The sequence below is a fragment of the Leucopleurus acutus genome (assembly GCF_964270905.1).
Source record: "Leucopleurus acutus genome assembly, chromosome: 10".
Lineage (NCBI taxonomy): Eukaryota > Metazoa > Chordata > Mammalia > Artiodactyla > Delphinidae > Leucopleurus > Leucopleurus acutus.
The window spans coordinates 15937735-15963733 of NC_139153.1; the positions used below are offsets into that span (position 1 = coordinate 15937735).

At 38.4% G+C, this 25999-nt stretch overlaps 1 protein-coding gene across 3 annotated transcripts in view; it reads right to left on the minus strand.

The window, feature by feature from the left end:
• The window catches only part of CHL1 (cell adhesion molecule L1 like), a gene marked incomplete at both ends in the record, with an annotated part of 81402 nt that overhangs the window by 14231 nt on the left and 41172 nt on the right, over window positions 1–25999 (minus strand). For all 3 annotated transcript variants that reach the window (XM_082847479.1, XM_082847480.1, XM_082847478.1), the window contains 8 exons: window positions 4366–4436; window positions 5974–6171; window positions 6357–6458; window positions 10113–10237; window positions 16346–16511; window positions 20899–21065; window positions 22451–22562; window positions 22866–23006. In XM_082847479.1, the coding sequence (XP_082703605.1) occupies window positions 4366–4436; window positions 5974–6171; window positions 6357–6458; window positions 10113–10237; window positions 16346–16511; window positions 20899–21065; window positions 22451–22562; window positions 22866–23006 (1082 nt within the window). The remainder of the gene's footprint in view (window positions 1–4365; window positions 4437–5973; window positions 6172–6356; window positions 6459–10112; window positions 10238–16345; window positions 16512–20898; window positions 21066–22450; window positions 22563–22865; window positions 23007–25999) is intronic.

Consider the following 25999-nt stretch of genomic DNA (forward strand, 5'->3'; position numbering starts at 1 on the left):
ATGTAAATGGGATTTTTTCCATGGCTTTTCAGTCAGAACTCTTTCTACCTGACTCCCTCCATCCTCCTCCATCTTCCTTCCAAGAGAAGAGAGACAGCAAGTAAATATTTTTGGATAATATGCATTTTTATACATTAGTATCCAGAAGATGTACTCCTCTCTACAATAAAATATTTCCCCAGCTCCTTGCCCATTCTCTTTCTATTTCTTTTACGAGAAAGCGCTTCCCAGCCTCCACTTCATTTTGCTGTATAGAAATATGTAATGGAGGAATTTCTCATATAGGAATTGGTTATTTCCACTCCAGTTTTTAATCGAACAGTACTTTAATTCAAAAAACATCAATGTGATTTAAACCATCTGTTTAATATCATAAAAATGGGAATGTTCATTTAAGTGAATCAGTTACACAGAATACATTAAAAATGTGATTTTAGTCATAGATTTATAAGGGTCACTTATATAAATAGTAGTTTTGTCTGTATATGCAAGTGATTCAATAATATCATATATAGTGTTCTTACAGAATTTACAATGCTTCTGGACTCAGTCTACTTTACTAAAATACTTGTTAGACGGATTGGATGGAATTAAGTTGAAAGTATACACTAAATCAGCAAAATAATTTCAAGTCTATGCTTATTCCAGGGCGAATACTTAAATTAGCTAGGAGGAAAAAATATCAAAACAAAAACTTTCTGAGATTTTCATAGTCATTGTTTATGTTTTGCTTTCCAAGTTTTGCCCCAAGATATTTTCTACTCTCATATAGATATAAATTCACTGGAGGCTTTAGCATTGCCCGGATAAATCAGGCCACAAGCTTTTAGTTCCATACTACAATCTGCAATTACAATTTCCTTCAGTGCCAACTGACAATAAATGTGTACAAATACTATGATTCAATTTACACATGTTTTGCTTCAAGAAAGATAATTACATTTGATAAAGCTCTCTGGAAAAACTTAAAACTAACTGTGCCACCAGAGGCAACACTTTTAAGAAAAATCTTACCTAAATCGCCAGCCTCCTTGGTGCCTAGGCACCAAAGAAACTGCAGGAATACTTTGTATTTGGCTTTCAGACAGTGGACAACAAAACCTCAGCAAATTCTCAGATAGGCCCCCACTAAAGATAACAGACCAGAGGAGCAATACAGAGCCAGGGAGGTGAGTGGTGGGGAAAGACCACCAGCCTCCCCTCTGCTCATGAAGCTGCTGGGAAGGAAGGAATCTCTATAAAAGAGGTTCTTAACTTGATGGCTAGGCATCTCTAGATGGGGTCCATGAGTGCCCTTCAAAGGATCTGAAAAGCCGTGAAACTGTTAGGAAAACTTTCTATGTATAACTTTCTAGAGCAAAACTATACTTCTATCGTATTTTCAAAGAGATCTATGAACAAAGCAAAGGTTATAATGACTCATCTAGAAACTGGACGGATTTTCTGTACTGCCTAAATTCATTTTAAAGGTGGTGGACTTTCTTATTATACTTGCAGTAGAAATAATAAATCCTAGGTCCTTTAGGAGTGAAACAACTTGGCCTTGATCATATAATCAGGTAACTGAAGCAGTTCCTATTTCCTGAACATTAGTGAATTGGGTTTTTGTTTGTTTGTTTTGTTTTTGTTCATCTGTTTTCTGGAGTCCTTGAGATTAGAAATTTGCTCTTTTATGGAAGTTCAAATTTAACATCAATAAATTTACATCTAAGAACAAAGGGAAAAGTCAAGCAAAACTCATCATGGTATAATTATTTAACCAATCAGGGTGCAGTGGGCTTTTTCTGTTTTGAGGGATAGGATATTATCATTTTTTAACACTTAAAACATGTGAGTGAGTCATGACCTACCTAATATAAGAGAAGTGAATCTTAGAAGATAATGCTAACTAAAAAGACTAGTTCTATCCGTAAGTTCAAATTTAATACATTAAAAAAAATTTTGTATCCTTAATATTTAATGTGACACATTTATAAAGATAATTCATATGTAATAGAACATGAGCTAAATAAAATAAACTGAAATTCATTTTTGACTGTAATATAAGGTTCACCCATTCAATGAGTAAATGCATATTCATTAACAAGCTACATACAAAAGTCTATATATTATTTTCCTCCACTGAATTTTTCAAAATGGTATTGTTTTATTTCTCATGTATTTGCTTATCGTCTGTCTCTCCAACTAGATTATACATTCCAGGAGAACAAAGACTTTTTTTAATTGCCATAAATAAACCAAGGACCTCATAATACATTACTTTTATTCATATTTAATGCTAAAAAGAAAACATAAAACAAACAAAAATTAGGGACAACTAGTGTGTTCCTATTTAACCCTTTTGTGAAAGTTTTTTTTTTTTTTTTTTTTAAACAAATTGCTTCTCTCTGGTCATTATCTTGTAGACAGGAATTATTTTGTGAGTCAGTCTTTGCATGGGATCTGGTAATATGTGCACAGTGTGCGCTTGTCAACTTGGGGAATTATCTGGCATTTAACTCCTTTTTACACGATAATCGATGCAGAACAGTAACTGATGAGTAAATGTACTTAAACTTCACTGGTTGTGCTTATAGTTGTTAGATCTCTGACATTTCAAAATGATATGAAACACAATGGAATATATTATGAATATAATTGTCAACATAGTTCCAAATCTGAGTACTTTCTTCCTCTGGTCAATTAATTACTAAATTACATGTCATTTACTCTTCAAAGACAAATTGTAAACACTTTCATGGTATAATCCCATTCTTCCAAGAAGAGAGCATTAGTAATCAGTCTTATATATCTTTGGGGCAGGGGAGAAGAGTGATTTATGAATAAGATCATCAGTAAGAAGGACTGCAGATTCCTGCCCCCTTTTCATTACTGACTCAGGGCATGGCATCTGTATAAGGTCACTAAACTGACAGTCCCAGCTTCTCTGGACAGAATGTAATGCTGATACCATGGAGCTACTGTAGCCCTCCCAGAGGAGTGGTGAGGATTAAGGAGCTAATGTTAGTGGAAAATGGTATACTTCTTTAAGGATCTGACCTGGTAATGATACACTATTACTGTCATCTAATCAATCAGTTATATCATCTCTCTTACAGAAATTTCCATGGAATTTAAACGAAGAAGTGATACTCTAAAAGAATAAGATACTAACATAATTTCAAATTCTAAATTAAATAATCATCAGGACAATGTGGTAGCAGCTATTTATGGCCACATATTCAAGAAAATAATAATATTCTTGAATATATTTAGTTTCTGTATATTACCAATTTTTGTTTCAAATGTGTAAAACTTAATTTCACTGAAATGGGAATAAAGGGTTAGTTTTGACATAAAATTACTGACTACATATTTTGCAGGTATGGGCAATGTTGTCATAAGACCAATATATGATGAAGAAAAAAGGAAATCAAACTTTGTGCATTCTAAAATTATTCAGAAAATCACATCTGAAATGAGGTGTGGAAATAAATTAATATATCCCAGCGTACGTTCAAAAATGTTTGTAAAATTCAATGAATTCAATGTCGGAAAACTGTTATTAATCAGAATCTTTGGATGGGAATCTACTTTCAAGTAAGTTAAAATACTTGTTCATCAAACATGTCAAATAGAAGGGGAAAACAGCTTTCCACTGTTACAGAAGAAATTTAGAAATGACATTCAAAAACCTTAAAGTCATCTGAGCAGATACAAGATTTTATGCCAAATTCAAGGAGGAAAGTCTATTTTAATAACTTTTAACAGAGATGTATATAAAGAGAAAACGAGTAGGGTTTGAAATCTGAAGATATTCATGTTGAAATCCTAGCTCTGTTGATTTCTAGTTGTGTGGTGATGGGCCAGTCTATCTATCAGCCTGGACCTCAGTTTCTGTATCTAGAACAGAGTATTAATGATGCTCTCTTGACAACACTGTTCTCAGAATTTGAAATGAGTATGCAAAATGCCTAATAGTGCTGAGTAAGTGGTGACTATTCCTTGCGAGTCATCCTTTTGATATGAATAATCTTTATTAGCCTATGTACCAAAATTTACCGAAAGACTTTCAGTATTTCTTTGAATGGGAGACGATTTAGAATGTTGGTAATAAAAATATTAGGAATTGTAAACTTTGGGGGATGGATTATAACGAAATCAACCTGTGTAACCTTTCTTAACTTATCTACCACTGTTAAACTCTATTTCACAACATTCTAATCATGATGATCTTTAAAATATACAAATAAAATATTTTTATAAAATATACAAATCTTAGCCCTTTGTTCTTAAAAGATATTATTCTATCATCATACTTAGCATGCGGACCTAAAAAAAGGAAAAACACACAAAGGTAATAAATAACACAGAAAGAATTCTCACCTCCCATTTGATAATCATTTCCTTGGGTTGAGAAGCTTGAACCCTTATGTTTTGTGGATTCTTGTCTGGAGCTGGAAAATTACAAGTATTAAAATTACTTTTTCCCACTGTATGGTCCATAGATAAATCATCATATCATCCCTCCTCCCACAAAAAACAGATTTTTAAAAACTTTGATTATATTTGTTTATTTCTATCTGGCCCAGTTTGAAAAAAGACTTACGGCAGTTTTCTTTTTTTCCCCAGCTGTACTGAGATATAATTGGCACATAACATTGTGTAAGTTAACACTATGTTAAGGTGTACAACATAATGATTTTAGAATGTATATATATCACATATATATAATATTTATATCTGTATATTGTGAAATGATCACCACAATAATGTTAGTTAACACATCTGTCACCTCACATAAGGCAGCTTTGAAATATATGTTTTGCTTCAGGGAGTAAAACCGTGTTCATGGAGTGATATAGTTATTATTCAATGGAGAGTGGAAGGTTTTCTTTACCTGTCTTCATTTTAACCCTGCTCTTTAAATTTTAAACCTGCTTTTAAAAATCTAAACCCACTATTTAAATATACATTTTTAGTTTTAAATCTGCTTTACTTTTTCTATTAGAATTATTGTTAGAAATTTTGCTGTGAATATTTGCCTCTAAGTGAATAAAATTAAAGATCATGTATTAATATCAACAGCCAAGTTTTAGGGGCATCAAATAGGAAACAGCAGTTAACGTGCCCATGAAATATATTCAGATGGATCCATTTTATAAAAAAGGGCTCACTATGGAGTTTAGTGCCAAGATGAATTTATACTAAAATCATACAAGTACCTGATTCAGTTATTATCTCCCCTTGATTGTTCTCAATCCTAAAAGGGAATTCTATCCTAGCATATTTATTTCAGCCAGAGGAAAAAAAAACAGGCTATGACCACATTGATAACCAATCCCAATTCAGTAATACAAATGTCAGCGCTGTCATTATTTTTTTGGTTTATAACATTATGTAAGTCTCATTCTTACAATATTATAGTTTGAATTCTGTATACACTACTACAGCATGCTCATTCTTGAGAATTTTTTTAAAAAGCATCTTGGGAATTTAGATAGGTATTAGATATTCGTTTAGCTATTGAGATACAAAAATACACTAAATGGATAAAATTAATGACACTAGATGCAATGAAAATTTAACAAGCTGCCTATAACATGTCAAATGTTTTATTTCAGGAAGTTGAAATGAGGAGAAAAATAAAGAGAGAAAGTTGACTTTCTCCCTATATACTGAACTTCAATTTAGAACTTACTTTATGGTACCTGATTTTAACACAATACTTAGCTATCAGAAATTACTCAGAGTAATGCTTGTTCATGTACCTCCTTGTAATATCCTGCTATCTATCAAACATTTACATATGACTTTTGAGACTGATGTACTTTAAATTGTGTGCTGTTAAGTTTACAGAACTACTCAAGCTCTCTACTGGGAGAAATCTAAAATCCTACACCAGGTTATCAATCCTTTTCCTCCCCCACCACATTTGTTCAAAGATGCGACAGACTAAAACTCGTTAGGAAGTTGAGGTGTGAACTTACATACCTGCTGGGGGTGTTTCATGATGGTCTGATGGCTGGCTAGGCTGGCTTCTCCCTACTTCATTCACGGCTATGACCCTGAACTGGTATCTCACATACGGAGCCAAAGATAACATGACTGTTGTTTCCTCTCCTTGGACTCTAGTCAATTCTTCCCACCTTCCAGGTTCCTCTCTGTTTCCTTCAAATTCTATAATATACTCTGACAGTAGGAACATAGAAAAACACATTGAGAATGTGTTTGAGAATGTTTAAGTTATACTAAGATTTATATACAATATTAAACGTTTTAAAGGATGTTCTAAGGATAATCCACCCTTGGTGGTATTAATGGCTTTAATATTAATTTTAACTCTGGAAACTACAGTTATCCCAAGTCTTCCCTACCGCTAATATTGCTGTTGTGATCATCTCCAGCCTCCCATGTCAGCCGAACACTTCTGTTCTGTCTTTCAGACAAGTGAAGGTTTTCTGGCGGATCCGGAACATCTGATTAATAATGAAAAATGACAGTGAGGAGAAGGCAGATTATTGCCTTTGTCGATCCCACTTCCTCACTCAGGCACATTGCAAGCCCCCTTCCCCTCGGGGCCCGTGTCCACTCTGAACTGCCAAATCTCACCAATCCTTCTGGTTCTATTTCAAATGGAAGGAAGGGTGGGAGGGAGATGCAAGAGAGAGGAGATATGGGGATATATGTATATGTATAGCTGACTTGCTTTGTTATAAAGCAGAAACTAACACACCATTGTAAAGCAATTATACTCCAATAAAGATGTTAAAAAAAAAAAACCCAAAAAACAAATGCAGCTTCCTTCACATCTGTACATTCCTGCCCTACTGTATTTACCTCACTCTATGGTGATTCCCAGTTCTCAAGGGGCCATCTTTGACCATCGGCATCAGAATTTTTTTTTTAGGAGTAGTTATTAATGATGAAGATTTCTGGGCCCTATTTCTCTGGCTTACTGAAAGAGCTGGGCCCAGGAGTCTGCATTTCTAAACAAATGTCCTGGTAGATATCATGAACAATGAATTTTGAGAAACATGAACTTGATCAAGGAGACCAGTATCTTCCAGCTCATATGCTTCTTTATATGCCTGGTTCATCTCCTGTATGCGACTAAACGGATCTTCCAGAGTAGGAACCATATTTTATTAATTTTTGCACCACCCACAATGCCTTGCACATAAATGTTTTGTGACTAAATAATTAAGTGAAAAATATATTATCACTTCAACCATGCATCTAATTATCATATTAGAGCAATAAATTTAGGCCCTATGACTACAGGAAAATAAGAGAACATGAATTCAGGCTTTCTTTTCTACATGGTTTGGATTTTTATTTTAATTTGTAACAGTGAGTTATCAGTATCTTATAGCAACTTTTATACTCTGTTGGCCTGGAGTTCTGAAGAATAGGAAGGACGTTTATACTGGAAGAGGAAGATATGGCACTGAATGTTGTGACAGAGACTAGAAAATTGAGTAGGCGACGACAAATTTTAAGTGTTAAAGTACTTGGAAATTTCTGGTACTTTAAAAATAAAAGGAACAGTAAAAAAAAAAATGTGATCCCTAATGACCCTAACTTCCAAACTTTGGTTTCAATTCTCCCATGTATTCAAGGACATTCATCTTTTCTCAGAGGAGACAATGAAAGTAGCATCTAATGGGGCCTTCTTATGGGCTCTTCTTTCTCCAAGTGGGAAGCAACATCCATTGCTCCTGCTGAGTATTTGACAATTGCTGGAAATTTATACTGACAAAAAAATTGTTTTCAATTCAGAGGAGAATGTGTTTATTTTAAAAATGTGGTCAGTGACTGCGTCCACACTGCAGAGCCTTAAATAAGAATTTATTTCCTCAACAGGCTTGAGGATCTCTGAGCTCGGAGAACTTAGGCTCCTCTTCAGCACTTACTAAGGCCACTCATTTCTGACATTTTCTGAACCAACCAGTGCAGCCTGTTGTGTCTGACATTAAAATCTGCTCTTTCCGAGAATCACATGGAGTTACGATTGATGGACCGCAATTGAGACCTAAATGAATGATGCTCTTAAAGGATGTTTCTGGCAAGGCTTCTGAAAGTAACTTCTGTTTAAAATGGGTCAAGCATATACTTTAAAACACTATTTTCCAGGAAAAAGAGTCTTTGAGAAATTATATGTGGATTTGTCATTTGTTACTGTCAGTTATGGGGCTATGCTTCTTAAAATCAGAGGCTGGCCTGAAAATTAGAATGTAAATGCCAAGAAGTGGTTAAGAAAATGCAGCCTATCTCATAGATTATTTTTTATTATTTTCTTTTCATTCTGAAAACATTTGGTAATTACCTCATAAGTAAATAGTACATGTAATCCTAGCCACACTTTATTTAAAATGATCAAAATTGAACAGTTCTAGAAGATGGCAGCCTCATTACAAGACACATGTATTAAATTTCACAAGAAAATTTAGATGGCATGTACCAAGTGGTAGGGACCCCAGTCTCCTTGCCATTGCTCAAGATACTTGGGGGCAAAGGCCATGGATCCTGACATTTACACTTAAAACTGTCATGCCTGGGATAGACTCCAGTTTACCTTAGGTTCAACTATTTTGTCTGGAGAATTACTACTGGAATGATTACTAAGGATTGAACCTTTCTGCCCCTGAGGTAGCTGAAACGTATCACCTAAAGGTTTCATTCTTTTGAACCAAGTCCCTACCACCTACCACCTGGGAACTACATTTTTTTTTTTTTTTTTTTTAAAACCCAACATGGTGGCCATTTGCTTCGCTTGAAAGATGGTGGTCATTTATCTCACTTAAAATATAGTGGCCATTTGCTTCACTAGGAGAGAACCTGCCTATTTACTCATTTTTCACCAGCCTACCTCAAAAGAGACTGAATTCTTTCCTCTCAGTCTGTACCCATGGTAGGCAACCTACCTGTGAATCCCAGCAACCAAAGCGCTAAAGATACAAACACCTGTTAATAATCAGGATTAATCTAGACATATGGTAAAGGTGTTTAGACCAAATCAAACCTCTTCTAAGAACTATCAGCAAACTCAAGGAAAACTAAATGGTGCCCACTGAAACAGAACTATGAGAGAAAACTGTAAAAATGTCTTTATCAGTCAGGGTCCCAGCACAGCAGAGAGTAAACAGTTCACACAATTAGGGTACTTCAAAGAGATTCTAATCAAGACTCTTTCAAAAGATGTGAGCGGGATATCCAGGGTGGGGGGTGAGGGGTGGGCAGGGCAGTTACTGGAATCCCATCAGAGAGAGCTGTGTGGACAAAGCCTCTGAGAGAATCAGTGACTTTGGCAGAGGGACACACACAGCCAGCCTGCAGGGAGGGATTATCCGGAAAAAACACACTCTCCCCCAACCGCCTCTGCTGCCAGGGCTCCCCGGTGGCTGAACCGAATGAAAGCTTGAGGGTAGGTGGTTGGTTGGTGTCCACACAGGTCAGGTTTCCAGATTCAGAGAGCTGGTGGACGGTGAAATCTGGAAGGGAAACTAGGAGAGCTATCCAACAGACGGTCTAAGAGCTATCAACATGGGTAACTGCAGGGGTAATTGCATTGATTACACCAGTGAGGTGTGCACATTGTTTTCTAATTAGCATTATTATTTTAAAAAATCAGAGGCCTTTCTTTGCAGAAGAACCCTTGAAGTCCCACCCTCCCCCCGTTCCTGGGACCCTGGGAGCTGAGCTCGGTCTAGGCCACTGGTTTAGGGCAGGGCCAGTGTTTAATCACCACTGGGCCCCTACCCTGACCCCTCCATGCTAGCCCGTCTCCATTCCTTAGCCACATTTCTCTGTGCACTAGGAAAGTGTAGCTCAAGGGTCCTGGGAACTCAAGCATGCTTCAGTTTTCTTTCTGCTGATAGCATCACCTACCTCCCACCGCTTCTGGCAACATTACCCAAGTAGAAAAAAAGTTAAGCGTCAATTAACTTCTTTAGAACCAGAAGAGGCGAAAGCATTCGAAAGTAGGGTCACTCTTTAATTGAAAATTTCAAACTAACAATAAATGTGTACGGGCTTAAATAATCATTGGTTTAATTGCCTAAGAACAGTGGAATTTAATCGGTAATGGAAAAGAACTGAACAAAGATTTCTTTATTCGTTAGTGCACTTACCAAGGACAGTTACTTGAGTCATAGCAGCAGTGCTATCTAGAGCAGTGTGAGCTGAACACGAGTATACACCTTGGTCTTCTATGGTGACATTAGATATAGTCAAATTAGCTCCATCAATAATTATCCTACCAGGAAAAAAGTGAGTCTATGATGAGGATGAAACAAACAGAAACAATAGAAAAGTAATCCTTTCAAAACTAAATATTCCCCATAGAAAGCCATTTAAGGAAGAATTAAAAAAAAAAACTTGTCCCATAATGTAAATTTTATTAGAGAATGCCATACTTGAAAACTGGAAAGTATTATTCAAGCACACACAAATGTCTACAAGCCATGAAAGGGATCAGGTTGGTTGGTTGGTTGGTTTTTAAATTACCAAATCCAACCATCTGTGATTCATGGGTCAGTGATGGAACCATCTTGCCTGGTGTGTCTGAAGAGTGTACCATACCTCACAATAGCTAAGATAAATATGAGTCATTCTTAAGGTATGTTTAGGGAACCACCTACATAGGATCAACTTGGGTGCTTCTTACAAAGGCAGATTCCTGAATCACACCCCAGTTCTGCAGAACCACAATATCTGAGATGAAGTCTGGCAATCTCTATTTTTGACAACTTTCTCTTTTCTCCATCCTTCCACCTCCCACACTCAATGCACTTTAAGATGGGATAAAAAGTGAACTCTGTGACTTATCTGAACAGTAGATGGCAGACTAGTGCTTCTTTTTGCAAATCATTTGGCTCTTTATTATTTGTTCTCTTTTTGCCAATTTGTAATTGAGTTTACTATATGAATTTTTAAAAAATGAATTACACCTTTACCCTATGTATTGTTAGCATAACTATTCAAGGATTTTTTAAAAAAATAAAGTTCCATTAAATCTGAGATATATTCACAGCAGTGTGCTATTTAATTGAAATAAACAATGTCTTCCTTGTGGGGAGGGAGGGAAAATCTTAAGTAATTTGGTTTCTTAACATAAAACTCATATAGGCTGCTGAAAAGTTCGAGTTATAGAAAACCAATTAAAACTGTAGTAAAGTCAAACATGGTTCTGCCCTTTGATTACAGACAAAGTCGGCCCCTTACCCCTCCACCAATCACTGAATGATTTGCTAATCAATACTACTTGGTATTGCTAGGCAAGAATCTCACTATAATTCTAATGATAAAGCTTTGACATAGTTTCTCAGTTCATGTTAGTTATGTGTCCATTTGGTACAAATATCAGAATATTACATACACTGACAATTTTGCAAAGTTTACCTTCTTAGATGAAGAAATACAATTTAATAACCTCTTCAAGAGGGCTGTTTGTGCCCTGCACATCCACGAGGGCCCAGGGGAGCTGAAATCTAGCCTACAATCTTCTTGCCAAGATTTGTACCCCGGTGTGGGACTGCTTCACGCCAGAAAGAAAGGGCAACTTAAGGGCAACTTTTCTGTAATGCACTGTCTTTTAAAACTCACAAATGTACCTCATTTTAATCAAGGTAGAATGACCCCCTGGTCCTTGAAATCTGGGAGGTATGATGTACCCAGGGAGGTTATTAAAAATTTCCTTTGTTGGGCTCAGTCCAGTTTCCAAATCAGAACTTTTGGGAATAGGACAAGGGCCACTGCATTTGAACATGATACCTAGGTAATTCTGGCTCACATCAAAATCTGACAACTATTTGTGTTAGCAAGGATACACTCTGCTGTGCTGAAGTAACAAACAGCTCCAAATTCTCAGTGCCTAAGACCACACTCTTTATTTCTGTCTTACACTATGTTTCCATCATAGGTCAACTGTATTCTGCTTGAAGAAATCCTTGTTAAGCACATTATACATTTTAAAAATGGTTTCTACTCTGCATACAACCTGTTCTCTGGCTTCTTCTTCATCTCTGTTCCTCTCAGTCTTTCCCCCTGTTTTTACCTGCTTAACTACCTCCCTTTGCCATCATTCTACAACCTCTCACCCCCTTCATCTGAAATATCCAGATCGCTAGTCCCCAAACCATGTTAACCTCCAGTGTTTTCTTGCTCCATTCCATCTTGTAACAAATTTCGCTCCAGGCAATATTAAAAATGTTGCTTTCTTTGGAGACCTGTGTTTGAGGCTCGGTTTCACCAACTATGACTTGTATAATCTTGCACAAAACTTGGAGCCTAATTCACCTTATTTAAGAAATGGGGATAACAATATTTTCTTTCTTTTCAGGAGAAGTAAATGAGGGAAAACACATAAAGTGATTTGTGTATACAGCCTGGCTTACTATGTGCTCAAAGAGTGTTACTAATAATATTAATCAAATTGATTTAATTCATTGTTGGCTTGTAACTAATCACATTTCTTAATGCCCCCAACTCCCATTCCTCCTGCCTTTCTGCTTGAACAAATTACCTTAGTTCCTCTTTTCTTAGGAAGAGACCCTTTTCTATCCTTATAATCTCTGCCTAATCTAATGCCTTATAACCTCTGCATCCTTATCCCCCACCCTGAGTCCTACCCCATTCATCTGCTGCCATTTCTGAGGGGAAAAAGAAGCCCTTCCTTGATGCCAAGATAAAGCCCTCGCACTTGTGCTTTTGACACCTTTTCCCTCTCACCTCCTATTCATGGACATGTGGACACATCCCATATCCCTCTGCCATCCCTCCTCCTTCAGGACTGGGTCGTTCACTCTGTCTATGGTCATGAACAGTCCCCATTACATTTGTTGAGGACAGTCTAAATTTTAAAAGTGGTTTGATAGCATATCCACACTCCATTTCATTTTTCATAACAATATTGTACTGTCTAGAGCCACCTGCAGGTTAGAAATCCACAGAAAATTCCTTGAGGTCATTTCAGCCTTCCTAATAGGTTTACTGTGAGCACAATAGAGGGAAAGCATGTATGGGAGGCACTAACATAACATGAGGCACCCAGCAGGTATAATGGTCCAGGGTAGCAGTTTCCAATACTTATCATACCCCTGTACATAACAGGGGACAAAAGGGGAGAGAAGAAGGTATTTTACTTCTCATTTTCCTCTATGTGCCTTTGGGTCAGAAATCTAAGCACTTTCTAGGTAAAAGCTTCTGGTTCCCAGCCTAGTGATAAGGAGAAGGTGTCCCGGCAGAAGGTGAGAAATGGGCGCTTACTAATGGTTCTACAGAAGTTTAGCAGATACCTGTGATCTCGACTCCCTGCTACAATTCCATGTCTGCTCCTGGCTCTAGTCAAGACCAGCCTGCAACAGTCCTTCCCAGCCCAGCCCACCCCAAATATCACTTCTGTCTTAAGGAAAAGTAGAAGAATGTCTGCATTACTTAGGTGACTCAGAGAGCCAGAGGCTCAATTGGGTTCAGCTCCAGCATCCTGCAGAAGCTATAAAACTGAGTCACACAAAGAGGCTGGTTGGAGAGTCTGGATTCAGGGCCTAAATATGCACGTCACATTACCAACCAGGCGTGAGTCTGATTCCCTTCTTGGCTGTAACCCAGAGGTTATACGGAAGACCCCAAATAACTACACGGTTGACAAAACAGGGAGAATTTGGGGGGGATCTGAGCAGTTGACAAATCAACTCACACCTAACCAAAGGCTGAAGATCTCTGTTGCAACGTGTAGCCTGTTAGGTAGCAACAATTAGTCTCCTTTTGTGTCACTGACAACTGGTTGCAGTACATATGCTGCCTTTCCACACACATAAAATACAGAGGAGGGATGAGATGGAATAAATTAAGTACCCAGGGTGAAACCAATCAATGCCTTTATATAGAAGCGGCACACACACCCACAAATACCAAAAAAGACCAAGCAGGTAACAGAAATGAGACAAGGCTACCAGAGAAATGAGGAGAATGAATCATCACAGCTAAACTGGACTGAGTACTGAGTATATTCTAAGTGCTTGGTGTTCACTCCTAATAACCCTATGATGAAGTGACCTTAAACCATTTTTTTGAACTAAACTATGTTATAGAATATAAAACTAAGGCACAGAAAAGTTAGGCAGCTGGTCTAAGGTCACAGACCCAATAAGTGACGAAGTTGGGATTCAATCCCAAGCCCCTGGGTTCCAGTGGCCATGCTCTTAATGATGACACTGCCACCATCTCGCCTAAGGAATGCAAGTCCTGTCTAAAGATCTTCAGATTTAGTTTTTCAGAATGATGAATAACAAGACGGCGGGTGAGATTTGGAACAAGGATGGTCAAGTTTTAACCCCTAACTCAGCAACAATGCAAAAGGAAGGGGAATGTCCTCTGCTTCCAAAAGACAGCACACGCATTCATTAAATATTGACTGTTTTCTCTTCCTTTGATACACTTAACAGTGTTTAAATATAGAGCTAGTCAGCGTCTAGTCACACTTACTCTACATTCTCTCTTCTACACTTTTACATATTCTTTACAAAGAAGCTGGAAGGCTCAAAAATATACTTGTCAATAATTACCAATGGGAAGGATCTGAGATATGATTTAGCTTCTACCCATGAGATAAATTCCTATGAGATTGGGAGGTAGAAGAGAAATGGGCACCAGCTCCTCTGGGGCCTTGTGAGCTGACAGTGACTCTGGCAGATATAAGAGCTGGCAGTGCTGGACTCACCAGGAGAACCAGTGGGGTGAGGGGGGGCAGTGAAGACAGCAGCAATTTCCAGATATGTGAATTGCAGCTGCAATGCCACATCACCGAGAACCCAAAAGCTTAGTAAGCGGCACCCACAGACCTATCTCCTCCACTCTTTCCAACGGTTTTGTGAGCACCCAAGCCCATGCAATAAATATTCCTCAAATAACAGGAGCCGTTTCTGTTGCCTGCACTCACAGGATGGTACACGTTACATGAAAAATCGGTAGCAAAAATGAGGAGAGAAACGTGTGGAAGTGAAACAAGTACGCTGTTTGACCTTTTAAATACTGCCTTAAAGACTGAAATGTCATAAGCAGTTTTATATTTTAATTCAGTGTGTATACTTTTACAACTATTTTTCTTTCAAATGCAAGGTTCAATCCCAAGCAAATATTATGAGATACTATAATAGTTTACCATAAATAGGTGTTGTGTTTTGTTAAATTCTTTTTCTGCATCTATTGAGATTATCATATGGTATTTATCCTTCAATTTGTTAATATGGTGTATCACATTGATTGCTTTGTGTATATTGAAGAATCCTTGCATTCCTGGGATAAACCCCACCTGATCATGGTGTATGATCCTTTTAATGTGTTGTTGGATTCTGTTTGCTAGTATTTTGTTGAGGAGTTTTGCATCTATGTTCATCAGTGATACTGGCCTGTAATTTTCTTTAAAGACATACCAATTTCCAACAAACACATGAAAGGATGCTCAACATCACTAATCATTAGAGAAATGCAAATCAAAAACACAATGAGGTATCACCTCACATTGGTCAGAATGGCCATCATCAAAGAATCTACAAACAATAAATGCTGGAGAGGGTGTGGAGAAAAGGGAACCCTCTTGCACTGTTGGTGGGAATGTAAATGGATACAGCCACTATGGAGAACAGTATGGAGGTTCCTCAAAAAACTAAAAGTAGAACTACCATATGACCCAGCAATCCCACTACTGGGCATATACCCTGAGAAAACCATAATTTCAAAAAGAGACATGTACCACAATGTTCACTGTGGCACTATATACAATAGCCAGGACATGGAAGCAACCTATGTGTCCATGGACAGATGAATGGATAAAGAAGATGTGGCACATATATACAATGGAATATTACTCAGCCATAAAAAGCAACGAAATTGAGTTATTTGAAGTGAGGTGGATGGACCTGGAGTCTGTCACACAGAGTGAAGTAAGTCAGAAAAAGAAAAACAAATACCGTATGCTAAGGCATATATGTGGAGTCTAAAAAAATGGTACTGATGAACTTAGTGGTAGGGCAGGAGTAAAGATGAAGTCATAAAGAACGGACTTGAGGACACAGGGGGAGAAGAGGAAGCTGGGATGAAGTGAGAGAGTAGCAATGACATATATATAGTACCAAATGTAAAATAGATATCTAGTGGGAAGCTGCTGCATAGCACAGGGAGATCAACTCAAGGTTTTGTAGTGACCTGGGGGGGGGATTGGGGGGTGGGAGGTAGGCTCAAGAGGGAGGGGATATGGGGATGAATGTATACATTTAGCTGATTCACTTTGTTGTACAGCAGAAACTAACACAACACTGTAAAGGAATTATACTCTAATAAAGATTAAAAAAAAAAGTTTACATACCTGCCATCCTCTGTGCCATTAATTTCAAAGGCTTCTCCATCTTTACTCCAGGATAATTTTAAACTGTATTTCAAATGTGAGTCACATTTGCTCTCACAATGTAATTCAAGTGTGTGTGATCTGGGGACACGAGGATTCTTAGGAGAAACTCTAAGTTTTGTAGCATCTGTTTTTACAAAATAAAGATACTAGTTAGAGCTATAGAACACAGCTTACTTTGCTCTCAAGTGCCTGCAATTTAATCAACCAAATTGGTCAACACTGATAGTCAAATCCTCATGCAATGTTTGTCACACTGTTATTTCCTAACATCATATGTCATTACTATTTTCATTCCTTCCAAGCCAGGGCACCTGGGTAGAAGTATTATATTAATAGCAATTTCCCAAGAGTGTAAGCAAGCAAATGCCTCGGGATATTGAAAATAATATAAATTGTCTGGTGCTTCTGGACATATGATCAAAATACCATAAAGAGGAAATCAATTAATTTTCTATTACCTTGTTTATTATTAACTCAAATCTGAGGTTAAATGGTGAAGCCCATGCATAGATGAACTAACAACATGAAGGTGTGGAACGCAAACATAAGCACCATGAACGTGGAGGCTTTGCTTTGTTTTGTTTCATTCAAGTAACTCCAGAGCCCAGAAGGGAGCCTGCGTACAGTAGGTACTCAATACGTATTTGTTGAATGAGTTACAGTGAGTCATATTTGGAAAGTAAATTAGTAATATCAATAATATGAATAAAATACCTAGGAATAAAAATAAAATACCTAGGAATAAACATACCTAAGGAGACAAAAGACTTGTATGCAGAAAACTATAAGACACTGATGAAAGAAATTAAAGACGATACAAACAGATGGAGAGATATACCACGTTCTTGGATTGGAAGAATCAACATTGTAAAAATGACTCTACTACCCAAAGCAATCTACAGATTCAATGCAATCCCTATCAAACTACCAATGGCATTTTTCACAGAACTAGAACAAAAAATTTTACAATTTGTATGGAAACACAAAAGACCCCGAATAGCCAAAGCAGTCTTGAGAAAGAAAAATGGAGCTGGAGGAATCAAGCTCTCCAACTTCAAACTATACTACAAAGCTACAGTAATCAACACCATATGGTACTGGCACAAAAACAGAAATATAGATCAATGGAACAGGATAGAAAGCCCAGAGATAAACCTACGCACACACGGTCACCTTATCTTTGACAAAGGAGGCAAGAATATACAATGGAGAAAAGACAGCTTCTTCAATAAGTGGTGCTGGGAAAACTGGACAGCTATATGTAAAAGAACGAAACTAGAACACTTCCCAACACCGAACACAAAATAAACTCAAAATGTATTAAAGACCTAAATGTAAGGCCAGACACTATGAAACTCTTAGAGGAAAACAAAGGCAGAACACTCCATGACATAAGTCACAGCAAAATCCGTTATGACCCACCTCTGAGAGAAATGGAAATAAAAACAAAAATAAACAAATGGGACCTAGTGAAATTTAAAAGCTTTTGCACAGCAAAGAAAACCATAAACAAGACGAAAAGAGAACCCTCAGAATGGGAGAAAATATTTGCCAATGAAGCAACACACAAAGGTTTAATCTCTAAAATATACAAGCAGCTCATGCAGCTCAATATCAAAAAAACAAACAACCCAATCCAAAAATGGGCAGAAGACCTAAATAGACAATTCTCCAAAGAAGATATACAGATTGTCAACAAACACATGAAAGGATGCTCAACATCACTAATCATTAGGGAAATGCAAATCAAAACTACAATGAGGTATCACCTCACACCACTCAGAATGGCCATCATCAAAATATCTACAAACAATAAATGCTGGAGAGGGTGTGGAGAAAAGGGAACCCTCTTGCACTGTCGGTGGGAATCTAAATTGATACAGCCACTATGTAGGACAGTATGGAGGTTACTCAAAAAGCTAAAAATAGCACTACCATACGACCCAGCAATCTCACTACTAGGCATATACACCGCAGAAACCATAATTCAATAAGATTCATGTACCACAATCTTCATTGCAGCTCTATTTACAATAGTCAAGACATGGAAGCAACCTATGTGTCCATCTACAGATGAATGGATAAAGAAGATGTAGCACATATATACAATGGAATATTACTCAGCCATAAAAAGAAACGAAATTGAGTTATTTGTAGTGGGGGGGACGGACCTAGGGATGGTCATACAGAGTGAAGTAAGTCAGAAAGAGAAAGACAAATACTGTATGCTAACACATATATACAGAATTGAAAGGAAAAAAATGGATCTCATGAACGTAGGGGCAGGACAGGAATAAAGATGCAGACGTAGAGAATGGACTTGAGGACACGGGGAGGGGGAAGGGTAATCTGGGACAAAGTGAGAGAGTAGCATTGCCATATATACACTACCAAATGTAAAATAGATAGCTAGTGGGAAGCAGGTGCAAAGCACAGGGAGATCAGCTTGGTGCTTTGTGACCACCTAGAGGGATGGGAGGGAGATGCAAGAGGGAAGGGATATGGGGATATATGTATACATGTAGCTGATTCACTTTGTTATACAGCAGAAACTAACACAACATTGTAAAGCAATTATACTCCAATAAAGATGTTAGAAAACAAAACAAAACAATATAAAGCTCAAACATTGGTACCGTGGCTGTCTTGGAAAATGTCTGTTTCTTTATAATTGTTTCAAAACATATAATCCTTACTCTTAAGGACCATATTAAAGGCAGATATACTTTACCCCAATGTGGCACTTGGTAATCCTCTCAGAAGCTAAATCTCATGAGCTGACCTCCAACTCCACAATCATGTTCTAATATTTGCTATCTATATGTTAGTCAAGAAACTGATTAAAAATTGAGGTGTTAGTAAAATTGAGTTTTTGATATTCCAAGCATGAAATCTGAAGAGGTTATCAAATTGAATAAATTTCAAGTGAATTACTAAACATCCTAATTCTAAATTTAAAGGAATCCATTGAATACTAATTGATACCATTTAATAAGCACTTATTTCATTTAACTAGACTCTGTGAAGAAGTTTACATTCATTGTGACATTTTACAACAATTTTATGAATATTAATATCTCTACCTTACCGAGAAGATAACTTAAGGCTAAAATGAAATTAAGTAAGGATACTAATATTTTCTGACTAGTAAGGGACTGAGCTGTGATTTGAACTCAAGGCTGGAAGACACCAAAGCTCATGCTGCATAGCCTCTTATTCAATTCCATTCCTGACATTCCTTTTTCATATGTGAAAAGTATGCCCTTAATTCTCATGGATACGATTCCTATATAACCCTTACATATACAATGGACATGAGAACAGACCAAAAGTTTATGAACGTGGCCTTCTCTCTGGCCACTAGCAGTTTTGAGGTCCACTTTGGGCCAAGCACTGTGTTGGGCAATAGGAATGTGAAGGTTCATTTGGATTCCAGACTTCAGTCTCATTATCTTTCACCTGGCGGAGTTGCTTATCTTTGATCTAGGTTGGTTTTACAAAGTATAAAAAGAATCATCTTCATTGATGTTATAAGAGCATTTTAAAAATTGCACATACCACTTGAAAATGCAGAGAGACATCCACTATAAGTAAGCATCAATGAATATTAGTGTGCCTTAAAAATATAGTCCATGGGGCTGGCATGTTGGGTAACTTAGGGTATAGAAAAAAATACAATGGAAGAATAAAAGAAGGAAAGAAGGGTGTGCGTGTGTGTGCAGAGAGAGAGACAAATGTTAAGGTAGCAGTGAAAACAGATGATTAAACAAATATGTACCTGTTATCTAAGCAGAGGTAATAGCAGGCCATGACAGTGACCTGTCACAGGAAATACAAACCCTCCCTCCATTTACTATAGAATCTTTCTATTCTTTGTGTTTCCCTGAAAAGGGTTCTCTGAGCAATTTTAAAATCAAAATACTGCTGATGCCTGTGGATCTGGGTTCCAGTAAGCCTGAATCTAGGTGCTGAGATGCCCCTCTTTTGGACACTGACATATCTTGGCACATACTTAACTGTGGGGAGCAATTACAAATGAAACAGGCTGCTTGAACAAGAGAAAAAATACAGAGCTGTTTCTGACTCAGAAAGAGGACAAAACTCTGCTCACTTTGTCATGCCGGAGTCTTTACGAAACTGATCCTTTATGAGTTTATTTGTGAAAGTTTTAGTTCAAAGAGTTGAATACTGGTGACACTACATTGAGCTGGTTACTGAAATAAAATAGAGTTACAGGAACACACCAAAATAGAGGAGTTTTAAATATTGCCGGTCATCCCTCACCAAGAACACCTAGTTCCCTCTTACAATTGTATAAAGCCATGGACACGTCACCGACATATCCCATAATTCTTGTGAGGGTCGTTTAGATGAAACCCAATCTAGGAGTTTTGAAACAGTCTAAAGAAATTTAACAGATGCCCGAACTTAAATCATATTGTTTCACTTGGGAAAATGAAAAACTGAAGCCATGTGACAATTCATGCAAAGTAAAAACAAAATAAAATTACTTCTAATATCCAAATTGGCTGTGACTGCTGTTTTTCCTTTAGCGTTTTCCACCCAGCAAGAGTAGGAGCCAGCATCCTCTTCCGTGGTCTCGCTGATCTGTAACGTGCCATTCTCATGGAAATGATACCGTCCGCCTTCAAGGGGTTTTGCTTCTTCCACCTTCTGCCTACAGAAAGTATAAATCAATGTGGGTTTGATAGAATCCTATACTCTTTGGCAAACTGGCGGCTGATGTCATTCAGTCTTATCCCTTCTTCAGGAGCTTAGCAGACCTTATGAAATGTTCCATTAGAGTTCACAATTTTTCCACAATAGGCGATAGGTATACATCTTACCTGCCCAAATAGACTGTGACTGGAGGAAATCTGTGTCTGAGCTCTATGCTTCTGCTGTATTTATAACAGCGCTCAGTACCACTTTACATCTGTCCTCAGAGTTTAATAAATACTTTCTGCCTTATTGATGGTGAACCCTCTAGTTAGTCATTGCTTCAGGGTACTAAATGGGAAAGCTGGTCATTGAACGAGATAATGAACATTCTGAACCTCCTGCTGTCCTAGAGGAACGTTGGTCACTCAGAAATACTATAGGCCAGGAAGTCTTTCCTGTCCTGTGGACATGGATAACATTGACCCTCATCACCCAGAGTCATTTTCTCCTACATTCATCCATTTTCCAAGCATTTGCTGCCCAGCTTGATTCTCCCTATGCGTTTCACAGTAAGAGGCTCCCGGAGAGAAAAGATGCAAAGGACAAAGTCTCGCTGCTGTTCACACGAGATTCTCCAGGGCGGGCACTAGGGTAAGGCAAGTGAGGCGCTTGCTTCAGAGACAAAATTTAAGGGTTGCCAAAACAAAAATCTCAGTATGATCAAGATAAATATTTTAATGAGGTATTTCTAAAAATCAAAAATAATACAAAAGAATCCACAATGAACAAAATATCCAAATTTTAAATAAAGATGGAATCTGACCCTATACTTGGATGACCTTGCCTTGCTCTCCTCATTCTAATCTCAGCCCTGCAGAGCCCTGGGGAAAATTATGTAAGACTAGTTTAACCAAGTTTTTCTAGTGAAGGAACAAATATGGTAGATTCATACAATGGTGTTTTTGAAGTTACTATACCAACTAATATATCGAAATTAAATTCAAAACACATGTTGACAAAGTTTTAAACACAGGCACTTGGAATGAAATGCAGACTTAACAATTATTTAGATAACACCCAAAACGACAACAGTAATGTATGACCTTAGATATATCCGTAATGGAGACCTGAACTACCTATAAAATTGTCTTAGCAATCACTTCAATTTTTTGCTTTCCTTTGTGAGCAAAAATGGCTCTCCATATTTCCCCATGTGAGAGAATACTACAAAACTAGTCAACAGTGCCAGGAAAGGTAGGTAAGTAAGTTTGCTACCTTAGTTCTCAGAGGCGCTCGCTACATGTAATAACTTGACACAGTGCAGCCTGTCAAGTGATGGATGAAGAAACAAGGCACAATCTACAACTCACATTCTCTTAAGAAAACCGTGTAACAGCTTACCAGGACACAATTGCCTCGGGCGAAGCAAAGAACTCACAGTGTAAGAAAGCACTGTACCCCACCACCGTGGCATAATTTTCTTCATCTGCAGTTTGTATCAGTGGACGGACATCTATTGGAAAACAATATAAATGCAGTTTTAAATGTTCATATAATACAAGCAAATGTTTTTCTATACCCCAGCCATATTAATAAGGGAAAATAGTTGAATATCACAGCTCGTATTCTTGAATTGGAAAGTCTCCCAATGCAATACATTTTTGGAAGTATAACTTTCAGTACGAGGTCTCATGCTCAAATGTCAGGTGAAAGGTACTTTGATTTTTCCCAACGTTTTATGTGCCAAGAATTCAATCTACTTGTGAGTACGACCGTGAACATTTTCCTGTAGAAAAGCAAACCCAAGTATGCTTACCTACAACATCGATGTTGGCATTGGCAAGGATAGTGCCATGGACGTTCGAGGCTTCACACTGGTACACAGCAGTGTGATTCGGTTGCACATTGGTAAAACTGATTTCCCTGGGGGAGATGACATCACCAGAAAATGGATTTCCTACAAGAGATTAAAGACTGTCAGTGTGATAAAAAATAGAACCTAAAATATTTATACACTATTCATTAAACGTGTCACACAGTATTTATATTTTAAGACCAGTTTAGGGTGAATAAGAGTTCATTGAAGCCAATTCTTTAGAATTTCTTAACATCAACCATGATCTTTTCTTTCCAGACCCTTCTGCAATTTCAATCGTCCTTCAAATAAGTATTTTTTGCCAAAGTATGTGTTGATCTCTAGCTGTCTGCCTCTCCATACCCACATCCACAACAAAGATTCCACATTTCCTGTTTAGCACTCAAGTCCCACTATGAACTGAATCTCATTTACTCTTGTCATTGAAGTCCTGATACTGCCCAGTGTAAACCACATGATCAACACAGCTGGATCCCCCCAGTCCACCAATATTGACTGCTATCTTCCCCCTTGACATGTTTTTCCTGTTTCATTTCTCTGCCCTTCTGCAATTTTCCCATCTACACCATTCATTTCAATTGCCCTGCTTTGCTATTTAACCACTTCAGATAAATAGCTCATATATTTCATTCTTCCAGGAGGACTAAACTCTTCTTGAGAGCACAGACCAGGTTTTCTACCTTTTCGGCAATAAATCTTACCCCACTGCTTATCCATGTGTAATTCTGGAAATATCTTTTGCAAGTGAGAAAATCTAATGTTTATGGTACTTTATATATATTTTTAATTTATTTATTCATTTATTTATCTTGGCTGAGTTGGGTCGTCGTTGCTGCACTCAGGCTTTCTCTAGTTGCGGCATGCAGGAGCTACTCTTTGTTGCGCTGCACAGGCTTCTAATTGCGGTGGTTTCTCCTGTTGCAGAGCAAGGGCTCTAGGCGCACGGGGTTCAGTATTTGTGGCACAAGGGCTCAGTAGTTGTGGTTCGCAGGCTCTAGAGCACAGGCTCAGTAGTTGTGGCGCACAGGCTTAGTTGCTTCATTGCCTGTGGGATCTTTCTGGACCAGGGCTCGAACCCCTGTTCCCTGAATTGGCAAGCGGGTTCTTAACCACTGCACCACTAGGGAAGTCCCTATAGTGCTTTAATTAAGGGCCAGTGAACTCTGTTGGATACAGCACATGTGTTATCTCATTAACTCTGCTCAGAACCTGCAAGATCAGCGCCAGTATGGCCAGTGAGCAGGTCGGGGGGGACTGTATTTCAGTCAATACCACATCCCACAGCATTTAAAAAAAAATTTGTATTTATTTATTTATTTGTTGTGCTGTGAGGGCTTCTCAGTGTGGTGGCTTCTCTTTGTTGTGGAGCATGGGCTCTAGGTGCACGGGTTTCAGTAGTTGTGGCACACGTGCTCAGTAGTTGTGGCGCATGGGCTTAGTTGCCCCGCAGCATGTGCAGATCTTCCCAGACCAGGGCTCGAACCCATGTCCCCTGCATTGGCAGGCGGATTCTTATCCACTGCGCCACCAGGGAAGCCCCATTCCCACAGCATTTGGCCATGTGTCAAAGCACATGCCCTGCTCTGAAACTACAAACAAGAAGTGGGAAGAGAAACATATTAGCTAGAAATGTTGAACAAGGGGCACAAATGTTAAGATTTTTCATTTATGGGCTTCCCTGGTGGTGCAGTCGTTAAGAATCCACCTGACAATGCAGGGGACAGGAGTTTGATCCCTGGCCCAGGAAGATCCCACATGCCACAGACCAACTAAGCCCGTGCGCCACAACTACTGAAGCCCACGCGCCTAGAGCCCATACTATGCAACAAGAGAAGCCACCGCAATGAGAAGCCCACGCACCGCAATGAAGAGTAGCCCCTGCGTGCTGCAACTAGAGAAAGCCTGCGGGCAACAATGAAGACCCAATGCAACCAAAAAAAAAAAAGAAAGAAAAAGTGACGATGCTAAGTTTTAGGTCATAGAAAACATTGAATATTACATAATAAAATAGAAGATTTTTTTAAACATCTTTATTGGAGTATAATTGCTTTACGATGGTGTGTTAGCTGCTGCTGTATAACAAAGTGAATCAGCTATATGTATACAGATATCACCATATCCCCTCCCCTCTTGCATCTCCCTCCCTCCCACCTTCCCTATCCCACCCCTCTAGGTGGTCACAAAGCACCGAGCTGATCTCCCTGTGCTATGCAGCTGCTTCCCACTAGCTAGCTGTTTTACATTAGGTAGTGTATATATGTCCATGCCACTTTCTCACTTCGTCCCAGCTTACCCTACCCCCTCACCGTGTCCTCAAGTCTGTTCTCTATTTTATTCACGTCCTGCCCCTAGGTTCTTCAGAACCTTTTTTTTTTTTTTTAAATTCTTATACATCATTTTTCCCTCTGGGAGTGAGAAATAAATACATCTTTACACTTAACTGTGAGCTCCATGGGGGCAAGACCTTGTCTATGTGTTGTGCACTATGTTCCTAGTGCCTAAAGAGCAGCTATCACAGAGGAGGCAGTCAGTAAATATCTCTTGGAATGACTGAAATATTTTTGTTGGGTGGCATTTTACCCATGGCCGAAAAACAGCCCCTGAAAGATGGCCACAGTCTAATCTCTACAACGTGTGAACATTTTACCTTATGGGGCAGAAGGGACTTTGCAGATGTGATTAAGGTCAAGGACCTTGAGACTGGATGATTATCCTGGATTATCCAAGGGGGCCCAAAGGAATTATAAGGCTCCTTATAACCAGAGAACGTTTCCTGGCTATGGCCAGCCAAAGAGAGATGTGACTACGCAAGGATGGTCGGAGAAACGCAACGTTGCTGTTTTGAAGTTGGAGGAAGGGAGCCGTGAACCAAGGAATGTGGGCAGCCTCTAGGAGCTGGAGAAAACAAGGCACGGGTTTCTCTCCTAGAGCCTCCAGAAAGAAGCACAGCACCGCTGACACCTTGATCTGAGCCCAGGGAGACTTGCGTTGGCCTTCCAACCTACAGAACTGTGAAATAATAAATGTGCACTGTCTTAAGCCACTGAATTTGTGGTAACTTGTTATGGCAACAA